The sequence below is a fragment of the Delphinus delphis genome, chromosome 5 (genome assembly GCF_949987515.2).
Source record: "Delphinus delphis chromosome 5, mDelDel1.2, whole genome shotgun sequence".
NCBI classification, from domain to species: domain Eukaryota; kingdom Metazoa; phylum Chordata; class Mammalia; order Artiodactyla; family Delphinidae; genus Delphinus; species Delphinus delphis.
The window spans coordinates 44,444,376-44,470,276 of NC_082687.1; the positions used below are offsets into that span (position 1 = coordinate 44,444,376).

At 34.6% G+C, this 25,901-nt stretch overlaps 1 protein-coding gene across 2 annotated transcripts in view; it reads right to left on the reverse strand.

Annotated features, from left to right (window-relative positions):
• Positions 1 to 25,901, reverse strand: part of BMP2K (BMP2 inducible kinase) — a 119,561-nt gene that overhangs the window by 44,067 nt on the left and 49,593 nt on the right. For both annotated transcript variants that reach the window (XM_060012295.2, XM_060012294.2), the window contains exons 2-7: positions 20,577 to 20,695; positions 17,264 to 17,369; positions 13,617 to 13,759; positions 10,938 to 11,059; positions 8,714 to 8,795; positions 4,776 to 4,908 (exon numbers count right to left, since the gene is read on the reverse strand). In XM_060012295.2, the coding sequence (XP_059868278.1) occupies positions 4,776 to 4,908; positions 8,714 to 8,795; positions 10,938 to 11,059; positions 13,617 to 13,759; positions 17,264 to 17,369; positions 20,577 to 20,695 (705 nt within the window). The remainder of the gene's footprint in view (positions 1 to 4,775; positions 4,909 to 8,713; positions 8,796 to 10,937; positions 11,060 to 13,616; positions 13,760 to 17,263; positions 17,370 to 20,576; positions 20,696 to 25,901) is intronic.

Consider the following 25,901-nt stretch of genomic DNA (forward strand, 5'->3'; position numbering starts at 1 on the left):
CACATGCCGGGGAGTGGCTGTGCTCCGCAGCAGGAGAGGCCACAACAGTGAGAGGCCCATATACCGCAAAATAAATAAATAAATAAAATAAAATTGCAAAGAATCTAAATGTTTTCTAAAAACCACTGCATTATAGATAAGTATGTTCGGGTTTTAAAAAATCCCTACTTTGTTATTAAGCTTTTACTACTCAAGACAATATTTAAAAAGTAAAGTCCACAAAAGCCCTTTGATGGGAGATAAAATACCAACATTTACTTGAGTGCTTTTATTTTATTCAACCTTGTTTTTTTATTTCTGCCTAGCTCTGAGAAATCAGTTCAAAGAAATTAATACATGGCCAAATTTATACTAACACTGATAAAAACTAAAATCTGTACATTTATTGAAAAATAAAGCAAGCATATGATGCCCAGTAAAGCATCAATGAACTAGAGTCCAATTAGATCCTAAAATTATCTGCAGTGTTTAGCTTTTCTACCTTCCTACTATACACAAACACACATACCCATACACACATACATAGAGAAGGAAAACAAACAAACCTAACACAAGAAAATAAGATCTCAAATAGAAAGAAGCCTCACATGTGAAACAGAATCCCATCCCATCCCTACAGGCTGTAGGAGCTGTAGCTGGTATGTGATTTATCAGTCTACTCAAATGAGAACCTAATCCTAGGTTGCAGAGTTAGTGTACTGGAGCCTGTGTCTGAAGTTTAAGCAGGACTTGTAAACCTGAGATATAAACTGGCTGTGGCAAGAGGGAAGATTGGAAACGACTGGATCTCTTAGAATCTACACTGTTGCATTCTGAATGAAATGTTGAAAATCTCTCATTTATAGCTGTGCAAATAAACAAGAAATTTCTTGTAGCTATCAAAAAAAAATAAGATTTCATCACTATAAGCAAATTAAATCATGAATCAGGGTATATACTGTCCAGCCTCTCATACAGTTTTGTCCAATGAGAATACTGAGTTGCGAAGACACTGCAAGATCCTCAATAAAATCCTCAGTCCAGTTGTGATTAAAGCATTATACTTAACAACAAAACAGTGCCACAGATACAATGATTTACAACAAGGGCTTCAACAAAAGGTTAAACTTCAATTAGCCAGAACACTCAACTGCCAAAGTAAATTCCTCAATCTATTTTTTGAGCATTCCAATTAATGAGTTTTTTCCATGCTTTTGATGCCCTAATTTTTGGACAATGAAGGAAGAAAGCAACTGGATAAGACAGAGCAGCTTATGGGTATGAAGTTTATTCAAATATACTCTAAAGTATGTTTGCGCTCTAAAAAAAATTCACATTCTGCAAAATGGCAGGCTAAAAATAACAGGGCTAATGAGGAAAAGAGAGCTGGGACAAACCACTGAAAAAAAAAACTATACAGCTCTGTCACCAGAACACTGACAAAAACATTAACTGGTATCTGGGAAGGTAACTTGGGCTGACCAGGCAGGTAGCTTAATTTGGCTGAAGGCTGCCACGAGGACATAAAAACACATCAAAATAAGACTAGGAGGTTCTCAACCAATAAGATAAAAGTGCAGTTCCGAGCCAGCGAGTGTGCTAGTCAGGAGGCCATCCATTGGTAGAGAGTCACACAAAAGCTGAGAGGTAGACCTCTCTGGGAAGAAAACCTCAGGTACAAGCATTCTTATTAATGTTCTCCAGTTGTAGTGGAAAGTCTACAAGCTGGCAGTGCAGCAGCCAAGCTCAGGGCGACTTCCTTTCCCTACAAGTTATAACGCCAGCTCCCCCACCGCTGCCCTGCCTCCCCTCGCCTAGGAAAAGCATTCCACGTGAAGCAATGTAATTTTTGTGTTCAACTGACATAATTCTCTGATTTCCAACATGTATGAGCAAATCCACATTAAAGAAACAAAAAGATCATGCTTTAAATAAGTTTGCAAAGTAAAGCTAGATATCCTTTTAGGCTCCGTTTTCTTTTCTTTTTTTTTTTTTTATCTTTCTCAGGATAACATTGTGTGATAGTTCAGGGCTGTGATTTTAATCCATAGTGTAACTATATAGTTAGTCATTTTGGAATACAGTAAGTTCCTATCAGCAAACAAACATGCTATAAAATCTCCCATCTAAACAAACAAACTCCTTTGGCACCACATCCTCCTATAGAAAAGAGTCGTGCATACTTAATGACTCGACTCTGAAATTTATATTCTCTTTTGAACTCATTCCACTTAGACTTTGGTCCCCAGCACTTCATTGAAACAGTTCTTGTTAAGAGTCACTGATGACTTCTCTGTTGTTGATCCAGTGGTCAGCTTTCAGTCCTCGTTTTACTTGACCTATTGTTAGTATTTGAAGCAGTTGTTCTTAAAGCCTGGTTTCACTTAGTTTTGGGGATACCACTCTCTTTAGGTTTTCTTCCTCTCTTTCTGCTACTTCTGAGTGTCCTTTGTTGGTTCCTCCAAATATTGGAGTAACTCAGGGTTTGTATTATAAACTTCTTTTGTTTATATACGTGCACTTAAGGTGACCTCTTCCTGTCTCATGGTTTTAAGTACTATCTAACTTAAGACCTAAATTTATATCAACCACAACTTCTTTCCTGAACTCCAGAGTCATATAACTGATAGCCTGTTTAATATCTCCACTTTAGTATATAATGGTCACCTTGAGCTTAATATGTCCAAAACTAAACTGATTTTCCTTCCAAAACTGGCTCGTCCCACATGTATTTCCCAATCACGGTAAAGGCACCTCCATTCTTCTCCTCACTCAGGTCATAAAACCTTGGAGTCATCCTTGCCTCTCTTCTTCTTTCACCCTCCCATCCAATCCACTAGCAAATCATGATGACTATATCTTGTAAATATAATCAGAATTAGACGACATCTTGCCCCCATCACTGCTACTATCCTGGTGCAAGACAAATTCATCTCACTCTTGTTTTCTTGGAGTAACTTCTGAACGTCTCGCTGAGCTTATACCTTTCCCATCTTCTTGCCTCCTTACCCCTCTACTGACTACTCTTCACATAGTAGCTGAAATGATCCTTTTTAATAATGATGCTTTTTCACAAAAATAATGTTACTCTTCTACCCAAAGAGCTCAGTGGCCCCCTCATCTCATAATTAAAGCCATGGTCCTTTTGATGGCCTATTAGACCCTACACTCTTCCTGCTGCCTGTTCTTGTAATTAAAGTTTCATTGGAACATGACCACACTCATTCATTTACATATTGTCTGTGACTGCTTTCAGTAAAACAGCAGAGTTGAGTCATTGTAACAGAGACTCTATGGTCTGCAAAGCTTAGCTATTTACTGACTGTCTGGCCTTTTACAGAAAAAGTTTGCTGACCCTTGCTCTAGAATGTAAGGTTCTTTTTTTTTTTTTACATCTTTATTGGAGTATAATTGCTTTACAATGGTGTGTTAGTTTCTGCTTTATAACAAAGTGAATCAGTTATACATATACATATGTTCCCATGTCTCTTCCCTCTTGTGTCTCCCTCCCTCCCACCCTCCCTATCCTCCATTTTCTTTTGATTATTTTTCTTCTGGAGTGTTTGCCCTTTTCTTTTTGAGTTACATGAGTTAGCCAATTGTCAAATGTGTAACATAAATTACAAAAGTTAGCCAATTGTCAAGTGTGTAATAAATTTTTTTTCCAGTTTACCATTTGACTTTATGCTTGGGTTCATGGTTTGGGGGAATTTTTAATGGTTTAAATTTATATGTCAATGGATTCATCTTTTCTATTTCCTGAGATTAAAAGCCTAGTTTACACATTATCTACTCCAGTGTTATAAATAAATTCAGACCTATTTTCTTCAAGTACATTTATGTTTTATTTTTTGCATTTAAGTCTTTGATTTATCTGAAATTTTAGCATAATGTTTGAAGTAGAGATCCAGTCTGATTTTTCATCCACAAGTGGATAATAAAGTTTTGTATTTCCATCTGTTTTTCCCCACTGAGTTGAACTGCTATCTTTATTATACACAACCTCAAATATATTTACATTGACCCTCTTTTCTACTGCACTGATCTCAGTGGCTGGAGGCTATGACAGAGGATGTTTAAAATGGAAAAAAACAGAGTAGAAATGCTAGAAACACTTTAATCGAAACAGTGCAGGGCAGTGCTGTTTAAATACTGCAACTTCCTAACATATTTTATATCTGATGATCCTCCTCCTCCCCCAAATCATCTTTTTCAGAAAATTGTACCATGTGCGTATATAAAATATTAAATTACAGTACCTGTCAAAAAGGAAGAAAAAATTCTTAAAAGAGGCTGTAATGAAAACTGAGGTATTCTTTTGGAATCAAAGGCCCACAGGATTTCTCCTTCTGACATACACTTAGGTTGCTTTCTAATTTTATAATCAATAAGGAATATTAAAAAGAGTGGCCAAATAAACTACTATCTAAGATTGGCAATACTGTGATCTAAAGAAGCAACAGGTCTGGATATTTGGATTTCAAAAGTTCAGACTGAATAATTAAATGTTACGCTGTAAGTTTTTCCAGAAATTCCAGTTTCCTTAATTATATAATCTCTATGTTTTATAAAACCTTATCTAGAGCTTAAAAATATCCATGTACTAATCATTAATTAATCTGCTTTCATTCCTATAGAAGTCTTATAAACATCTTTTTCAATGTATTTCTTGACTGTAGTTTCATAAAATTATAATACATGAAATTAAAAGACTAGGTTTAGGTAAAGGAATGGAAACAGCAGGCCCTAAGTACGGTTATCTTATAATTTTTTTAATAAATTTTCCAAGTACTTACTTATTAAACAATGTATGTTATGGGAGTAACGGGAATTGTCTGGGATGGTGAAGCTGCCATCACAGATAGCAACCTGACTCTCACCAAAAGGAAGAGTGAAGAAACAAAGTTTATACAGCAAACATCCCAGGGCCTGTAAAACAAAGAAGCATGAATATCATCAGAGCTCAAGTATCAACTTAACCACAAGACAAAAAAAAAGTAGCCACAAACCAAGAACTAAATATGTTATTAAAAAAAATAAAAGCCTAATGTTTCTATACTGGATCAATCTTTTCACAAATTACAACTTAAACAAATTAATGCACTTAATTTTTAAAAAGGCATTTAACTGCATCATTACCATATTTTTCTATCACATCTGTGGCTAACTGGCTGAATTAATGTTATCATGGAACTCTAGATCATGAATGATATAACTAAAATTATAAGTGGCTGGTTCCCTTCAGGAGAGAAATTACACTTTTATTTCTTTCACAAGGAAAATATATATTTATGTATACATAATACATAACATATATTACATACACATATATTTTTGTATACATAATACATAACATATATTACATATACATATATTTATGTATACATAATACATAACATATATTACATATACATATACATAATACATATATGCTACTACATAACTAGCATATAACAACCAACGATGTAAGCACAAGGCTCCTCCGAGCAGAATTCTTTAAAAATTCACTATAATATCTGTTTTAAAATTCCAAGTACGAGTTAACCAGCACAGTTAAACTTAGCATACAACCATCAATACTGATTATTCCCTGATTTTCACTGATTTCACTGAGCACGTCATTATTTCATAATATATTATTCACTGAGCACATAATATAAAAATTCGTTCTCTACTTCTATATATAATCCTACAACTTTAATTCTATATTACGCTAGTCATATTTGCACCTGGGTAATCTATATAAAATTCAAAAAGGAAGGGCTCTGTCTGCTTCACTTGCATGGATTCACAGACATCATAGCACCAATAAATCTACTTGCTGACAATGAAGACAAAACACCCTAAAACACAAATTGCATCTGGAAAAGTAGCACAGGAAATTTTTAGCTAAACTGCCAACAGCTCACACCTGAGACACAGTAATAAAATGTGATTTTCTGCTCAATAAATCATTATGCTGTCACAGGGAGTGTCACCTATAAGCCTTATGAGTGTAAGGGGTGATTCTAATTCTAAATTGATTACATAAAATTACCCAGTAGTAACTATACAATTACATCAGCAATAACTGAAATTTGGCCTATCTAAAAATTAGCAAATCAGCTTTCCTTCGTTGGATTTTCTCCACGCAGCAACTTAGCAAACCCAATTAACAAATACACTAGCTTTATAACTACTATGAAGATCACAGTATACAGAAATACCTTTCTGAGTTCAACAATATTAACTTACAACACATTATTTTCAATACTATAACAGTCTTCCAATGAAAAAAGTTTAAATACTCTAGAAATTTCAATATATTAGTACAAAAACATTACTAGATTATTTACCATATGACTAACAAAAGTATTAAGATTCTGAATAGAAATAACCAGTTCAATGTGGCTTTAAAAAAATTTACAATGCTTTTTTTCTATAAGGAAGATATTTTCAGCTTTTATGCAACAGATTGAGCGTAAGCCTTCCTTAAAAGCACTAAAAAGTATATTATTTATTGTGTAATATCTGCATTAAATTACACATTTCTTCTGCCCAAATGATAGTTAGGCCAACAAGATCTGCATTTTAGCCAGTTTTATCTTGTCAATCAAACCTTTAATAACGTATCTTTTGTTGTGGGAGTTCCCAGATAACAGTTTTAGATAGCAATGCCAGTGTACTTAAAAAACATAAATCTAAAACACTCTTGCTTTACAGAGTGTGAGCACAGTGAGGTGTCCTAATTTTTTTTCACACCAAAGGCATTTCCCTCTTTATCCATTTGATACAATGAGAACTGTTGAAGAAACAGGAGGGAACGAATGACCTTATTTTGAAGGCTGAGTATCACCGTCTTTAATTTTCCTCGTTAAAAGGTAACATGAAGCATCTGTCACTGAATTTCCTACTGGTCAATAAAATCAGCATCCTAGTTCTCAGGATAAAAATAACCTACAATGAAAACTTCAAAACAAAAATTTTTTTCCCAAAATATATATGCTAAATGAATACTTTAACCTCAATATCATAACCCTCTGAATCAGCAATATTTTTTTTCTGGATATTCTTGAATTCACACCTAAGACGTGTAGCATTTCATCTGAGCTAAGACAAGCATTAAAATGGCATCACGGAAATTAAAACTCTGTCAAGCATATAAACACAGATTCTGTTTTCTGATTACTTTTCTGGCTTCTTTTTTATCTTTGAGTATCTGTTTGTCATCCCACAGCTATACCAAGTTATCCATTATAGAAATACTGTCCCATATACTAACCTGTAAATGGTATAAATTTTAAACTTATCACTGACAATTTAGTATGCTGCCTGGCATGCATTCGAAGCCTGGTGAAAAATGAAAACAACAAAAAAAGATTCCCTCCTTTTTGTTAAGATATTGGGCTGCAATCAAGTTCTTAGAGACTTTTTTTTTTTTTAATCAACCCTTGATGATTTCAAAACAGCAGTCAAGCTATAATGTCTGTTGTTTCCTCTGCTGTTGAAATACGCTTTTAGGTAATGTGGATTTCAACATCAGTCACAAAATTAGGCCAGGAAAGACTTCCACAATCACCTCCTCTAATTAATACTTTCATTTTATAAATTAAGATCCAGCTGAATTTGCTTTCTACATTATACTGCAAGCCATTTACTATAAACCATTTAATGAGTCAAATGTTAACGCTGAGAAGAGCAACGGAATTTGAGTCACACAAGCTGGTGATCTGTAAGCAGTATCAAATTACCTAAATCAAACCTATTCATGGTTTGATTAAATTATGTATATGGTTAAAAAGTCAACTACCACGAGATTTAAGAACCACCGGTCAAAGAGTGTATATTATGTAGACAAAGGAAAACCAATCATAGATACTCTTTTTTTTATTATTATCTTGCAAAAATATCTGGTATCCCAACCCCTATAAGAGAAGGCCAGGAGAGGGGCACCAAGAAGATATTCATTTGGGTTCACACGTTACACTCGACTACTTTCTAAACATTACGTTTTAAAACAAAGTAAATATGACTTTTCTTGGAAATTCTAGAACTACTTCCAAAGGAGTATTTTTCTTCCATCCCTAACATAGCCACTAGTGGTAGATGTGGCTAAATACGTGATAAATTTAAATGAGTTCACATCTAAAATAGAATTTCCTGCTAGTTTATTAAATATAGCCCAAACATATTTTACTTCTGAAATAAGTTCTAAAGAAGTGCGGGCACTCTAACATAAAGTTCAACTCTATAGAAACATGATATATCTCAATAATTCAATCCAGATATAGATGCTAAATGATAAAGAACCTAAATATATACAGGTTAGTCAATGGTATGTTTATAATTTTTAAAAAGTTTTACTCGTTAGTTTCCACTAAAAAGATCCTAAAATACTCCAGAAAATTATCAACAATATTACGTAAGAATTAGGTCTAGCTTTTCCATACTGTGAGCAACCAAAATTGCACTCAAATCAAAAAAAATTGTTAACAGTCACATATAATTTAAATTCTAAAAAATACTGTGATAAAAAGTTACATTATATGGAAATCCTTTATTTGCCTTTTTATACCTAAGCTTTCCATCTCAGGATCAAGAAGGTAATATGTGCTAATATTTTTCTTCTGAAGAAGAAGCTTTACTGTCCACCACTCTCTGCTACTTATTAGGAAATACCTTGCGGAGGACAGGGGGAAAATAATCAGATTTTGTTAATTTGGTTAGTGAAAATGTCAGCCTTTCTTGGCCTTACCCAGATATCAGCCTTGGTGGTGATAGGTTTCCCTCCATAAAGGTTGATCATTTCAGGGGCTCTGTATGACAGAGTTGTATACCTGGCAGTAAATAAGTAAAATGGAGTGGAGATATAAAAAAAAAGACAGATACTACATTGTTTCTACATAAAATACTACGAAAAACTTTTAGGTTCGATAACATTATCAAGAAATAATACTATTTTAAAAGCTCATTAAAAGTCCATCAAGGATTAAACAATACAAAGCATCTATACACATTTTTATTCAACAAGTGCAATTGCATCTATAATGATAAAAACAATTTTTAATAGAAAAATTTTAAATAAAGGTGATGTATGGGAAATGTAGTTTTCCTTGAATTTCTTATAGGAAATAATACAATTTGACTATGAAAATATCCTTATCAAAATATTTTAGTCTATTAATTTAAAAGTAAAGCTTCCACCCTCTCAAAAAATTAATTTCTATGTTTATTAAGCAGCTTGTTTTTATGGACTCTAACATAATTCCTTGCACATGGTAGTAAATCTCCTTTAGGTTTGTTTTTATAATTGTTGTTTTAAGAGTAATCTCGTTGCCATAATTAACTATCATTACTTATACTAATTAAGTACAGTTCTAAAACTGTCAGCATAAGCAATCTGGAATTAAGATACTGTGAATAAATATTTACCAGTATAAAAACTCCAAATCCATTATGAACAGAATAAAGTAGTACTCAATGAACAGAATAAAGTAGTGCAGAAATTATTAGAATATCAAAGGAATTCCTATAGTATGGCATAATTTAAGATTCATTTTCAGTGTTTTTATGTTTTATTTTACATGAATTATCTTAAAGCTCAATATTCTACCATGTTACTTTTTCCAAATTACCCTGACTGGGTGATACATTCTGATGATACTACTACAGAGGAGTGATCTAAGAAACCAGAATATAAACTACATGAGGACGGGACTTTTTTTTTTTTTGTTCACTGCTATACTGTATACCAACAACAGTGTCCACTACATTGTAGGCCCTGAATAATTACCTGTTAACTGAATAAATGGTTAGATCATTAACTCAACTGAGCCACAAAGCACAAGAACCCATGAGCTTATTACATTCATCACTAGTGTACAATTCTGCTGAACCTTAACTATACTTCAGATCTTAACAGCAAGAAATGAAACTTCCAGCAAGTCAAAGATGCTTGAGCAGAATTCTGCAGCTGTCATTATACATCACAACCCAATCTTTTAAAATTATATGTATATGCATATATCCACAAGAAGCTAATTCAATAATTCATTGTTCTGTTTCTTCAGGACATTTATATGTTTACTAAGGAGTTTGTTTTTATGGAATCTAACATAATCATCATAGGCTGTTTCCTGAGTAGAAATATGTAAGTCTAGAAAACCATAGTTTTATACAAATGGTCCAGAGTAAGATCAGCTCTACTTGAGCTATCTCAAAATATATGTTGCAGTTCAAACGAAAGCTCCTAGGTAGCCTTAAACAACTGAGAATTTGTAAGGAAGTGAAGAAAAGCAACTTAGAAAAGGCAGCTACTTAGAAATTTCTATTCTGACAGATCTTTCTGCATTCTGTATCATTTTATTAAGATAACCTAAGATTTACAAGCAGTACTATTTTCTAAAACTAGAAAACAGAAGTCAGGGAAAGGTCCTTCTAATAGTACTCTAGCAACCATGGAAAGTACAAGATTAAGAAAACGTAAGGCAGATACGAGTTACATTTCTACCAGAAAGTTTTCCAATACAATATTATAAAGTAACAAGTTTTCCACATAGTTTTCAATGCATTACTAGGTCAATCTTCTTAACATTAAATATGAAGTAAAAGTTTAATGTTTTCAAATAATTTAATTTTTTCCTAACAAGCACAAATCCTCAGTATCAATAAAAACAAAGATGTTTAACTGAATTCAGCAATAACTTCAAACCCCCTTTAATGATTCCACTAATTACTATAGCTTATTTAACAAACTTCTTGATAAATTTGTTTACAATGCAGATGAAACTTTTGTTTCCATCATAAAATGTATTTCCTATTGAACTAGATGAGACATAAACTAATCAATGTCTATGGCTCAGAAATATCTTCAAGAAATCTATTAATGGAATACCTAAAATTTATATTAGCAGAGCTGGTCACAGACTCAAGTTAACTAAAATTCCCATGAGACAAAACACAATAAAGATAACACTTACTTTTTAATTTCTTCTTCTACTATATTAACTCCATCTTTCTGAGGATTAAGAAATTTATTTGTGGCACTGCCAAAGTCACAAAGTACATAGTTTCCACCATCATTCAACAAAATATTTTCCACCTTCAGAAAAGAAAAGCAATTAACAGTATTTTCAAGGTGAAAATTATATTTTTATAACAATGTTTTTACACAGTTAAACACTGATATATAATATATAGAGAGAGACAGAGACAGAGAGACAGAGACAGAGAGAGACAGAGAGTGAAAGAAAGAGAGAGAGAGAGAGAGAGGATACCTCAAATTGTGAGCATGGACAAATGATTCAGAACAAAAATATACTTTACTTTATCTACTGCTTCTCTCACTAAGAACAGAAAAGTGCTTCTCCCATCCCAGGATGATTTCTGCTAAGGGCCAAGGAACCCTAAGTCCTCTCAAAAACTGCTTCTATGGAAGAGAAGAACTAGTAGCAGTCAGAGTCTATACTATGCCTCCATTTTTCTCCTTTTCTGACACTTAGCTTACCTATAGAAAGGTAACAAAAAACATTACAATTCTACCTTTGATTGACTCCTAATTCCATTTTTATCTAAAATACTACACTGAAAAACACAGATTTTACTTTATGCCTTAACTTAGAGATCAGAGTTGTAGTAACTTAAATGAAATTATGCGCACAGTTTCTAAAACAGGAGAATGTGGGTTCACAGCCCAGCTCTGCTACTTATTAGCATATGTACCCTTGGACAACTTGCTTAACCACTCTTGTGCTTTAGTCTCCTTATCTATAAAATGGGGAAAATAATAATATCTATTACAGGGGACTGTTGTAAAAACTGAAAGAATTAAAACATGTAAAGGGCTTAGAATAGTGACTGAAATAAGGTAAGCACACAATAAATGATACTATTATTAACATTTTCACACAATATTTTTTATTTTTATGATACAGTTTTAAATGAGTAATTTAATTTCTCTCCACTCTACCAAAATACTCACATTACAGTTTCTTTACAATTTTTCTTCTATATTTCATTTTACTCTACTTTTAGAAGTATTCAATATTTGCACAAAATATTTATATAAGAAATCTACTTAAAAAAAAGAAACTTACTTAAAACAAACAGGATTGCATAAATTTACACATGTAAAAAGAACTAAGTATATGAAATATGGTCTATATAAAATTATGCAGTTCAATGTCTTTTTTGTTTTAAAATCAAGAGGACTCAGCTGAAAACATCACCTTTACATTTAAGAAGTTAATGAGCTATAACAGTGCAAAAAAGTCAGACCAAATTATTGGGGAAAATGTAAAAGCTGCATATTCAAGAGAACTGAAATGAACTATACTGGTTATCAAAATTAAGGGACAGAGGTCTGTAGTCAAGTATTTCAATCTTGCCTTGACTTGTATCCTTTCAGCACAGGTTTCCCTGGATGATGCTTTCATGGTTAACAACCTATATTCTAAGTGACATCTTCTATTCTCTTGTATCTTAAGAGCATTTTATTATCACTTTTCATAAATTTTGTATAGTAAGTATACAAAGTATACTTTGTATACTTTGTATACTTTGTATAAGTATACAAAGTATATAAGTATAATAAGTATAATCAGAATTGTATAATCAGAATTGGGATTCATTCATTCATTAAATATTTATTGAGACCCTGCTATGTGCCAGGCACTGTTCTAAATGCTTGGATACATCAGTACGAAAGAGAAAAATCCCTGCCCACAGGAAGCTTACAGTGTAGTGGGAGAGGACAGAAAATAACCAACAGACATAATACATAAGCAAATTTTATAGTATCCGAGAAAGTGACAAGTGATAATAAAAGGCAGAACAAGTAGAGTATGGCAAGGTTAGGTTGTAATTATAAATAAGGTGGTGCAAGGACAGGACTCACTGAGAAAGTGAATCTGAGCAGATTTGAAGTGGGGGAAAGATTAGCCATGGGATATCTGGGCATAAAGCATTTCAGGAAGAGGAGTTTTTGTAATCTTAGTGTTTGTAGGTATCAAAGAGGACCCCTATGCTTCTAAACAATATGTGTAATGATAGCTCAAGCAATATGATACCAGGAATGTTCAATCCCCTTTGGGCACTTTTTCCAATTTAACAAGTGGGTACCATATACAAGAGGTCAGATTCCATGAAAATGTAAGACAAAGTGACCTTTGAGTGGCAATCACCACCAAATTATAGTAAATTATCTAAAACTACAGTAAATTATAAATAAATGAGTAAAGAGACCCATTTACGGTCACCTCCAATATCTCTGGAAAATACCCTGATGCTTAAAATGAATTATAAGAAATAGGAGGAGTGCTGAACTGGGAAGAATAGTGTGGAGGGATATCTAACCTGTGTCAGTGATGTTCATGTTTTTGTTCATATGAAACCTTTTAAAGAAGCCTGCTCTGTAAAACAGAAGCAAAGTAGGGAGCACAAAATCTACCTCTACAGTAGTGCTAGCAACCCTCAGGGTCATGAAAAGCACAATTTCAATTCTATAGTCAGTCTTTTATGGCCTCAGGGAATGTAGCTGGGGACAGAGAGACCAATCTCAGTGCTAGTAATAAAAACTGGTTTATATGAAGACAATCCAAGAACATTTTTAACTCCAAAGTTTAAAAGGCATTAATCCATACGTAGACTAAAGTTCATACCTTCAGATCCCGGTGAATTATTGGAGTCTTACACTGATGCAACCTTGCAACAGCTTCACAGGTATCACAGAATATCTGTAACACTTCTGGTTCTGTAAAACCTGTCTGCAGCTTCTTATTCATCTGATTCACTACCTGCCCAGCTAACCAAAAAAGTAATTTTGAGAAGACATATTTTTAATAAATGAAGACTACCACAAACAAAGAGATTAAGAAAGGTCTATGGTCTCAGGTAATGGAGAATTGGCTTTTTTTGTAATTTTCATGTAAGGATGCTTATTATACCATATTGTGTTGATTTAATGACATACATTTTTTTTCACATTTTACATCTCTGAAGTGAAAACATCTTAAAATAAGTGACGTTCTGCTAATGCTATTGGCCATATTTTAACATCTCCAAATTCAGAGTGTACCTTGTAACTGATGGCATCACAGATTTGAAGAAACGGTTAGCACGGGTAAACAGTGGTGAACAAAGATAAAGTCTCTATTATCATGGAATTTATAGTCTAAAGGCAGAGATAAACAATCACACAAATATTTATCATAATTACGTACAATAAGGATAATATGAGAAAAACCCAAATTTAAATTAGTGAAGGAGGATGGGGAGAAGAGAGTGCCAGAGAAGGCCTAAGGAAGTGATTATTTATGTTGAGACTGAAGGTTAATCAGGAATTAACCTGGTAGAGATCTGGGAGAACACACTAGTGATAGCAAGTGACATATACAAAGGCCTCTAGTTTGGGAAAGAGCTTAATGATTTTGAATAACTAAAAGAGAACCACTGTGGGTATGGTCTAGAAAGCAGAGAAGAGAGTAAAGTCAGATGATGCTGACAAGACAAACAAATCAAGATTTTATCTTGAGATTTTTATCTTGAGAACCAAGGAAACTTCCTGATCTGACCTTTTAGAAGATCTCCTTGATTGGGGGATAGAGGAATCACAAGAGTGGAAAAAGAGAGATAGGTTAAGGGGCTAAGGCTCTAAACCAGGTTAAGAGATAGTGGGCAGAGTAACTTACTAAAATCAAATAGCCACAACAATGAGCCACGAGAGAATTATTAAATATTACAATGTACTACAATAATTGATAATCTAATGATGACAATTCTTAATTACTAAGAGAAAGTTTACTATTATTATATTTTAACAATGCAAGTAAATACATGATTCATTCACAGCATTCTAACAGAAATCAAGTTTGGAAATTTAAAAAGGCAAGCTTATGTTAACTTGAAACTTTCCTGTAACAAGTCTGAATAAATGAATGTCTGCTACTGTGTAATCTGTAAGAAGGTGCATACACACCTGTTCCTTCTATTATTACTGTCTAAACAGCATTCTCATATATTTTCTGAAATAGGTGTTTTTTCTTAGAACTTTAAAGCAGGGGGAAAAAAAATTATTTTGCCTATCAATCCTCAACTTTCAGAAAACTCAGGTCCATTTGGTTGTAATTTGTTCAAAGTGTCTCATATAAGATTGAGGCACCTGACTAGGCAGCAATTTCCTCCATCCTCGTTTGTCAGATGCCCTGACTCATGTTATCCAAAAATTAAACAGTAAGAAAAGTGCTTTCTTGGTGTTCATTCACATTCTTAAAATATCTTTTCACAGATAAGAAATCATAACCTTGAACTCATTCTATCTTTTCCACACTTTCAATGTTGTAATGAGTAGAATAAATTTTAAACAAAAGTCGATCTTCTTTCTTCCCTTCAGAGATCTTTGGGCTTGAAACACAAAATCCAGTCCCCCAAAAAGGCTAAAAACCTCTATTTGAGCTGCATTTCAAATGCAGAGACAAACAAAATTTCATTATTCAAAATCAAAGTCTTCTGAAAATTAAAGTAAAATTATTCTAATGAAAAATTTTAAAATCAGATTCAGAAAGGAAACAATGTATACTGAAGGTCTTTTAAGATAAGGTGCATGTAACTCCCGAATCTTTACATATTTTTCACAGTTATCATCTCCTAAACAAGAAGTTTTATACGCTGCCCGATTTCATTATTAAAATTTAAAAAGTCAACATTTTTCTAGCCTCAACAATCTTCATCTCTCTGAGATTACAATTATACTTAATTTAAAATGCTATACTGGGCTTCCCTGGTGGCGCAGTGGTTGAGAGTCCGCCTGTCGATGTAGGGGACACAGGTTCATGCCCCGGTCCAGAAGGATCCTCCTGCATGCCGCAGAGCGGCTGGTCCCATGAGCCAGGGCCACTGGGCCTGCGCGTCCGGAGCCTGTGCTCCACAACGGGAGAGGCCACGGCAGGGAGAGGCCCGCGTACCACAAAAAAAAAAAAAAAAAAAAATGCTATACCATCCCATTTAAATTTTGATATGACTTTTTTTTAACAAGATACTTAATTTTATCTGCAGTAGACTGCACCATTGGCTCCCAAATACTCACTTGCCTAAAAACTGAAGCTCATGTAGTTCCCCTTTTAAAATGTCTTCTGGATGACAATGAAACTCATCCAGGGTTATGATTATGCTCAATTCAATTATTTTTGAAAAGTTACAAGTAGCGAAGGGCTATTAGTCAACTCTCATCCAGCTAAGAATTGGCACCTTAAATGCTAGAATTCAGGAAAGTAGGGTAAAGAAAATCAATATCGTCTCCTTAAAGAGATCACAAATGCTTTACAGTAGAGAAGATGAGATATAAATAAGGAAAAACAATCAAGAAAATATCTAATTTTTTACATTATATATGGAAATAAGTTACAAACATATCACAATAGATATTATAATATTGATTCATTTCATTTTCCTCTGTCCGTCCCCCTTCTTGCAAGACTGGAGTAAATGAGACCACGTTTTCTCCATTATCATCACCAACCTCCTTCTCCTCCAACCTTCAGGAAGTGACAAGAGTTCCTGGTACCATAATTAACAATCATAACTGTCTTAAGAGAATTTATATATAAACCAGGGCTCCCTAGAATCCAAACTGTCAGATACAGTCTGATGAGGGAGGGGGGAAAGCAAGTTTGCAGGAAATGGATTAATTGCCCCCATTACACCCATTAAAGTAAAAAAAAAAAAACAAAAAACTTTTCAGGGACTAAAAATTATTATTATAATAATTTAGGCATACTATACAAGTAAATATTTCTTTGAAAACACCACATTATATCCAAATAAAATGTGGTTTTCTATCTTCTGATGTTTTCAAAAGACCACATAATATAAGTTTATAAAAATTATAGATCAAAATGCATCCTTGAAATTTATTATATTTAATATGTTCAAAGATAACATGGTAGCATGCTGGAAAAAAATCTTGCAACACTAATATGGACACAGTATGCTCTTCTTGGTTGGATTATAAAAGAAATGTATAGGCATCAGGAAAGGTGACTGTTCTTTACGTTTTAGATTTTCTGTTTAAAACCCAACAGCACTTTTCTAATTGTCCATTAACATATGCTCACATCATCATTGCATCAACTATGAGTAGGTTTTAAATACTTTTTAACAGCATTCCTTATTTAGGCAAATAATTAAAGCTGAGATTGCAATGAATGCCCAGAATTAGATGACAGCTGCCCTAAGAGAAACCAAGACACCTACTAACCCATTTTTATAGGCAAATTTTTTTAGCAAAAAACAACCACAGAAAAATACTTACCTCGACAATATTCCATTAAGATAAGCACTTCCCATACATTATCACTAACTGAATTAACAGTACAGTCCAAATAACCCACGATATTTTTGTGACCAGACAGCTCTTTCTGTAAAAAATAAACAAAATTTTAAAAACTGGCAAACATATTTTAAAGGTCTATCATTAACAATGATTTGAAGTCTAAATTAATATATTTAAAGAATTTCAAAAAGTAAGATTTAGGTGTAAGTATGGAATCCGACACATTTCAAAAAGGTTTCTACAGTTTCAATGGAAAGTTTATTTATATGTGACTGTCATTTCCTAACAAGCAAATAGTTAATGAATACTTATTTTCAATTCAATGGGGAAGAAAGAGATGGTTCATTCAAAAGTAACAGTTTCCAGGGCTTCCCTGGTGGCACAGCTGTTAACAACCTGCCTGCCAATGCGGGGACATGGGTTCGAGCCCTGGTCCAAGAAGATCCCACACATCGCAGAGCAACAAAGCCCATGTGCCACAACTACTGAGCCTGATCTCTAGAGCCCACAAGTCACAACTACTGAGCCCAAGTGCCATAACTACTGAAGCCCACGTGCCTAGAGCCCATGCTCCACAACAAGAGAAGCAGCCGCAATGAGAAGCCTGCGCACTGCAACGAAGAGTAGCCGCCGCTCTCCGCAACTAGAGAAAAGCCCTCACACAGTAACAAAGACCCAACGCAGCCAAAAATAAATAAATTAAAAAAAAAAAAGTTTCCAGAAGTGAGTGTACAAGATAGTCCTTTGGGACTCAAGAATAAAATACCAGAACTTTTACTTATTTTTATCTTAAAAAGATAAAGAAATTAAGCTCTAATATTTATGAACAATTACACTCGCGTTTGTTTGTTTTGTCTGCAACATATTGCAATTTATGTCCACCTAGTCAAGTGAATTTATGAATGTATGTACTTTTAACTAAATAACCTAAAAAAATAAACAAGTAGCTAAAAAGGATTTCTGTAAAGAAACCATAAAGATAACACTAATATTACAAGTACAAGAAACTAAGAAGAAAATGGCAAATCTGACACTTTTGCTCCTAGTACAAGACAATCATTAACATTTATAAGGTTGACAATCATCAACATTTATAAGGTTAAAAATCATAATGATCTAAATAAGGTCTGTCTGTAAATTAAAAACTCTTATCAAGAATACTGTTTAAAATAATTTACATCCACTATCATTAAAATAAACCTAGTTTTAAGTATGTAATATAATTTGAGATATTAGCTAACAGCAGCTGAACATGTGAATAATTCATAAATAAACATAAATAGTGAAGGATTAGTCATCAAAAAACAGTTTGAAGACAACTGCTCACCTCCCCAAAATAGTTTATTTAAAAGCATAGGATCTGAGTTTTGCTGAGGCTGACGCTATGCTTTATATATCTCAAAATTATACAAAATCTATTGAAAGGAAGAATTACAGTACAATACCATATCTGGGCTTAAGTTAGAAAACTTAGTCTAAGATTCCCTATTATCTCGGAGTAAATCTTTTCACCCTTTTGACTAATAGCCTTACCTGAAAAACAGCAAGTCTCAAAGCCTAATCAATTCTAGTCTAGCTAAGGAATAGGGATAATAAAAGCAGAATTCTGATAAGTCATACTGTATAAATGTGTCTATCTTCAAACAAAAAGGATCAAAATATGTGTGTTGATAAAGATGTTGATACAAAATAAGAAAATCTCCCTCTTAGCAGCTGGGGAAGCTTGACAGTAACAAGTGTTTTCAAGGAAGTAGATAAACTAGAACCCTCCTAACACTGCCGGTGTGAACAGAAAATGGTTCAACTGCTGTGGAATTAATGGTTCCTTAAAAAGTTAAATGTGGAATTACCATATGACCCAGCAATTCCACTCTTAGATACATACCCCAAAGAACTGAAAATAAACAATACATATGTACACATATTCATAGCAACACTACTCACAATAGCCAAAAGGTAGAAATAGCCCAAATGTCTATCCATGGTTTTTTAAAAAAGTCCATCAATAGATGAACACATAAACAAATTTTGATACATATATAGTATACATAATGGAATATTATTCACTCATAAAAAGGAATGAAGTACTGATAAGTACTACAATGTGGATGAACCTTAAAAATATGGTAAGTGAAAGAAGCCAGACACAAAAGGTCATATATTGCTTGATCCCATGTATATGAAATATCCAGAATAGGTAAATCTATCGAGACATAACATAGACGGGTGGTTGCCAGGGCCTGGAACAAGAGTGGAATGGGGAGCAACTGCTTCATGGGCAGGGGTTTCCTTTTGGAGTGATGAAAAGGTTTTAAAACAAGGTAGAGGCAGTCTGTGCACAATACTGTGAATGTACTAAAAACCACTGAATTGTTCATTTTACAATGTGAATTATAAAATGTGTAGTATGTGAATTTCACCTAAATAGAACAAAAATGTTAAATATATATATTAGCACTTGATAAACAGTAGATGAGGAGGAGGAAGAGGAAGAGAATAAAGGAAGAGAAGACCAGGAGAAAGAGGGGAGAACAAGAATAAGAAACCACCCAGAGCACTGACAATAAGCAACTCTAGAAAAAAAGGAAATTTTTATTCTGTAATTTTCTCGAAATGTTTAATCTAGTTAACTGAGTAACTGAAATTTTCTTTAATGGCGTATTAAAATATTTTTCACTTTTCCTAATATTAAAGAAGAATTTTTTCCTTGCTGAAGCATACCTTACCAATACTACAGAGTTCACACACACACACACACACAAATCAACTTTACGGCATGATTTTAAAAATGAAAAGCAAAACTAACTGTGGTCTGTGAATACTAACACATATAAGTGAATGTATTAAATACCCAGGGGAAGCGTAAGCACCAAATTCAGGATAGGGGTTTCCTTTTGGATGAGGATAACAGTATAAGGATAACATTACAGAGGAATACACAGAAGGCTTCAACTGTATCTGTAAGCCTTTAATTCTTAAGTTGGGTAGGGGGTAAACTGGTGTTCACTAATTTTCTACATTCTTCTATTCTCAAAATATTCCATAATTTAAATTTATTTTAAAAAGGAAAAAAGAAAGCAGAGAAGCTTGCCTGTTGAACTGTAACAGGGAAGGGAGGAAAGGTAGGAGTTGTTTCTATTTAGCCCTAAGTATGGCTATAAAGAGTACACTTCAAAGGTTATCTAGATGTGCCCAAGCCAATAAGCAGCTTGCCTACAGGTTGGTTAATGTTATGTGAAAAACTGAAAGAAAATACACCAAGTTTTTCAAAGGAAATTACTCTTTCACTTACCATAATTGTAATTTCCCTTTTACAAATGTTGAGGTCTGTCGCGTTATTGACATACATTCGCTTCAATGCATAGCGGAGTCCACCGTGAGTCCGCACCAGGAAAACTGTGGAGAATCCACCTAGAAGAACAAGAATCTACTAAATAAGAAGAATTTGAAGCTCCTGCCAAAATCATGTAACAGCACTGAGGAGCTTAATCTCACAGGGAAATAAACTGATTGTACACAAGACAAAAATAAGAACAGTAAACAACTAACACATTGTACTAAATTAACAGCCCAATCATTGGCTTCCTATGCCAATCATGAAGTAGCACATACAGGATAACATGCTTCTCAAGTTAAAATATACAAATATCATTTGAGTGGGAATATTTCTTATATAGGACGTGGAAAATGTTAACAACTTAACTATATCACTATAGTTTGGCAAATACTAGTGATTGCCTACCCATCAGCCTCTCCGTCTTAGTGATGACAAAACACTGACGTGATTTAATATGAGACATCAACAGGATCAGATGGGTGGGTCCCTCTTAAAGTTCCAGGGGATCAACCAACACTGTTCTAAGGCAATAATGGGAATCTCATTTCCTCTTGTCAGCAGCTGATTTAGGATTGAATATGTAACCAATTTTGGCTATATGGGACATAAGGAAAAGTATGCTGAGGGTTGCAGGAAAGATTTTCCAACCAGAAAAAACAAAACAAAACAAAAAAAAGATTCATATGATGAGGCTCTGCTCTTCCTTCCGGCTTTTGGATTTTGTTGTATAAGAATATACTCTTTAGACCTATGGCAACCATATGTGGTCATGACGGAAAAAAGAATGAGAGAGAAAATGACCCAAAACACTAAATTACTTTGGCAACTGAATTACACAAGCCTTCCAGACCTCTCACGTGAGATTATAAATGTCCTCATTATTTATGCCACAATGTGTTAACTGTACCCCAGAAAGCATCATATATGAAACAAATAGCCAGGTATTCTAAAGGACAATTACTTCTGTCACATACAAACAAAGATTTCCACCTTAAGTTTTTAAAACTCATTTTAGCATAGGATATTTTGTAGCTTAATTATAATTTTAAAACAAAAAAAATTACCGATACCCTCATTCACCAGAGGGAAGACAGCAGAAGCAAGAAAAATAGAAGCAGGAAAAACTACAGAAGCAAGAAGACAGCAGAAGCAAGAACTACAATCCTGCAGCCTGTGGAACAAAAACCAACATCACAAAGAGGTAGACAAGATGAAAGGGCTGAGGGCTATGTACCAGATGAAGGAACAAGATACAACCCCAGAAAAACAACTAAATGAAGTGCAGATAGGCAACCTTCCAGGAAAAGAATTCAGAATAATGATAGTGAAGATGATGCAGGGCCTCAGAAAAAGGATGGAGGCAGAAGTCGACAAGATGGCAAGAAATGTTTCACAAAGATCTAGAAGAATTAAAGAACAAACAAACAGAGATGAACAATACAATAATTGAAATGAAAAATACACTAGAAGGAATCAATAGCAGAATAACTGAGGCAGAAGAACGGATAAGTGACCTGGAAGACAGAATGTGGAATTCAGTGCTGCAGAACAGAATAAAGAAAAAAGAATGAAAAGAAATGAAGACAACCTAAGAGACCTCTGGGACAACATTAAATGCAACAACATTCACATTACAGGGGCCCCAGAAGGAGAAGAGAGAGAGAAAAGACCTGATAAAATATTTGAAGAGATTATACTTGAAAACTTCCCTAACATGGGAAAGGAAATAGCCACCCAAGTCCAGGAAGCACAAATAGTCCCATACAGGATAAATCCAAGGAGAAACACACATAGATCTAGTGGGATCTATGGCCAACTAATCTATGACAAAGGAGGCAAGGATATACAATGGAGAAAAGACAGTCTCTTCAATAAGTGGTGCTGGGAAAACTAGACAGCTACATGTAAAAGAATGAAATTAGAACACTCCCTAACAGCATACATAAAAATAAACTCAAAATGGATTAAAGACCTAAATGTAAGACCAGATACTATAAAACTCTTAGAGGAAAACATAGAAAGAACACTCTATGACATAAATCACAGCAAGATCTTTTGTGACCCACCTCCTAGAGTAATGGAAATAAAAACAAAAATAAACAAATGGGACCTAGTGAAACTTAAAAGCTTTTACACAGCAAAGGAAACCATAAACAAGACGAAAAGACAGGGCTTCCCTGGTGGTGCAGTGGTTGGGAGTCCACCTGCCGATGCAGGGGACGCGGATTCATGCCCCGTTCTGGGGTAATCCCACGTGCCGCGGAGCAGCTGGGCCCGTGAGCCATGGCTGCTGAGCCTGCACGTTCACAGCCTGTGCTCCGCAGCGGGAGAGGCCACGGCAGTGAGAGGCCCACGTGCCGCAAAAAAAAAAAAGACAACCCTCAGAATGGGAGAAAATACTTGCAAACAAATCAAAGGACAAAGGATTAATCTCCAAAATATATAAACAGCTCATGCAGCTCAATATTATAAAAACAAAAGACCCAATCCAAAACTGGGCAGAAAACCTAAATAGACATTTCTCCAAAGACAATATACAGATGGCCAAGAAGCACATGAAAAGCTGCTCAACATCACTAATTATTAGAGAAATGCAAATCAAAACTACAATGAGGTATCACCTCACACCAATTAGAATGGGCATCATCAGAAAATCTACAAACAACAAATGCTGGAGAGGGTGTGGAGAAAAGGGAACCCTCTTGCACTGTTGGTGGGAATGTAAATTGATACATCTACTATGGAGAACAGTATGGAGGTCCCTTAAAACACGAAAAATAGAACTACCATATGACCCAGCAATCCCACTACTGGGCATATACCCAGAGAAAACCATAATTCAAAAAGACAGATGCACCCCAGTGTTCATTGCAGCTCTATTTACCATGGCCAGGTCATGGAAGCAACCTAAATGCCCATTGACAGAAGAATGGATAAAGAAGATGTGGTACATATATACAATGGAATATTACTCAGCCATAAAAAGGAACGGTATTGGGTCATTTGTAGAGGCGTGGATGGATCTAGAGACTGTCATACGGAGTGAAGTAAGTCAGAAAGAGAAAAAAATATATCGTATATTAACACATATATGTGGAACCTAGAAAAATGGTACAGATGAACCAGTTTGCAGGGCAAAAATTGAGACACAGATGTAGAGAACAAACATATGGACATCAAAGGGGGAAGGCGGCAGGGTTGGGGGTGGTGGTGTGATGAACTGGGAGATTGGGATTGACATGTACACACTGATGTGTGTAAAATTGATTACTAATAAGAACCTGCTGTATAGAAAAATAAAATTCAAAAATTCCAAAAACAAAAAAAGCACTAAAGACTCCACATACACACGCGCACCTACACACACACACACACACACACACACACACACTTCTATTATTTAGAAGTAATAAATTCAGTGAAGTTTCAAGATCAAATTTTTTTAAAAATGTCACTTTTATCAATTTGTTAGTCCTTCTAACACAGCAATCTCAGCAATGATAAGGCACCAGCACTCCAGTTCAGTGCAAAATGCTCAAAGGAAAAGTAAACTATTGGGGATAAACAACAGGGGAAAAGAGCTCCTAGGATGACAGTCCAGAATCAGTACAGATTCATTCCGGAGTCTCCATATCCTCTAACTGCACGTATAAGGAACTGTACAACTCCCACCTTATAGATCTGGATTTCCATGTATATAATGTAGGGGAAATCAAATCAAACACTCACAAGGCTGTTACCAGGAGAGAAAAAGATGATGTTTGGGAAAGGTACTTTAAGTAAAAGCTCTAACAATTCAGGGCATTTGTTTAAAAGATGCTCATTTAACATTAATTTCATATGCAAACATTAACGAATTAGTAGCATTAATAAAGGGCTACTTAAACTGCTCAAATTTTATTTGATTAAAAAATTAAAGACAATGCTAAAACTTAGAATATATCTAGATACAGAAGTAGTATGGGTACAGGTCAAGATAAACCATTTATATAGCATTTGTTTTGAGATATTTTAGAGATTCCCCTAGAGCAATGATTCCCAAGCATAACTATGCATCAGAATTGCCTGGTGAGCTGGTGTGTGTGTGTTTATCTTGAATAGTTTCCAGGTTCTGACAAGTCTGAATCAGAAGGTCTCAAGTCAGGCCAAATACATACATTTTGCTAAACCATCCCTTACTCATTATTCTACTTTTGTATATGTTCTTATGAATATATAATAATATAAACTGAGTATTAACTGAGGCGGCAGTGGGAGTCCCCCAGATGGTTCTGATGTACAACCTAGTTAAGTACACACTGAACCACAGTAAAAAAATTCCTGAAGGAAACATGGATTCTATACATCAGCGGTCCCCAACCTTTTTGACACCAGGGACTGGTTTCATGGAAGACAACCTTTCCATGGACGGGGCTGGTGGGGGGTGGGGGGGTTCAGGCAGTAATGCGAGAGATGGGGAGAGATGGGAAGCTTTGTGCCCTCACCCACTGCTCACCTCCTGCTGTGCAGCTCAGTTCCTAAAAGGCCTCGGACCAGTAGCAGTCTGCAGCCTGGGCACTGGGGACCCCTACTATACATCCATTCTCAACCATACATATAACAAAGTAATTTCATCCCTATGAATTAGGAAAATTAGGGGAAAAATGTTAACTAAGTTTTGTTCATAAAACCCCTGTTTCTAAAAATTAAAGTTTGATAATTTCACCAATCCTATATCAGACATAGATCTGGCAAAATGTTAAGTTTTCTACATAGAGAGATGATGTGTTCATCAACTATGATTTACACCTAAACATGGTAAACACCGTACTGGTCGTCAGCAGTGCCTGCTCTGAGAATGAAATGGAATAATTTGTTTATATTTCTCCAAATACTATATTTTCCAAAATTTTCTGATTAAGTATTAGTTAGCTAATATTATTTCTGTTTGAAGAATGCATTTAGTGGGAGGTAACTAGTTGAGACATTATAGTAATCCAAGAGAGGACCATTATCTGCTTGCCACCAACCCATATCCACCAAATTCTCCAACACACATTCTTCACAGAAGGCTTTCAGGACGAACCCATTCATGCTCCTCACTCCCTCAGGCACCTCTATATAGAGTTTTGACTATATTATCACATACTTCAATTTTTAACTCATTTTATACATAAATCAAAAGAATTTATGGCAGTAACCACAAATTCCACTTATTATATATTTCTATGTCCAATTCAACATATTGTTCAATTCAAGCCCAGTTCCAGGCACGGCTGCTAAATTAATACTAAATTTATA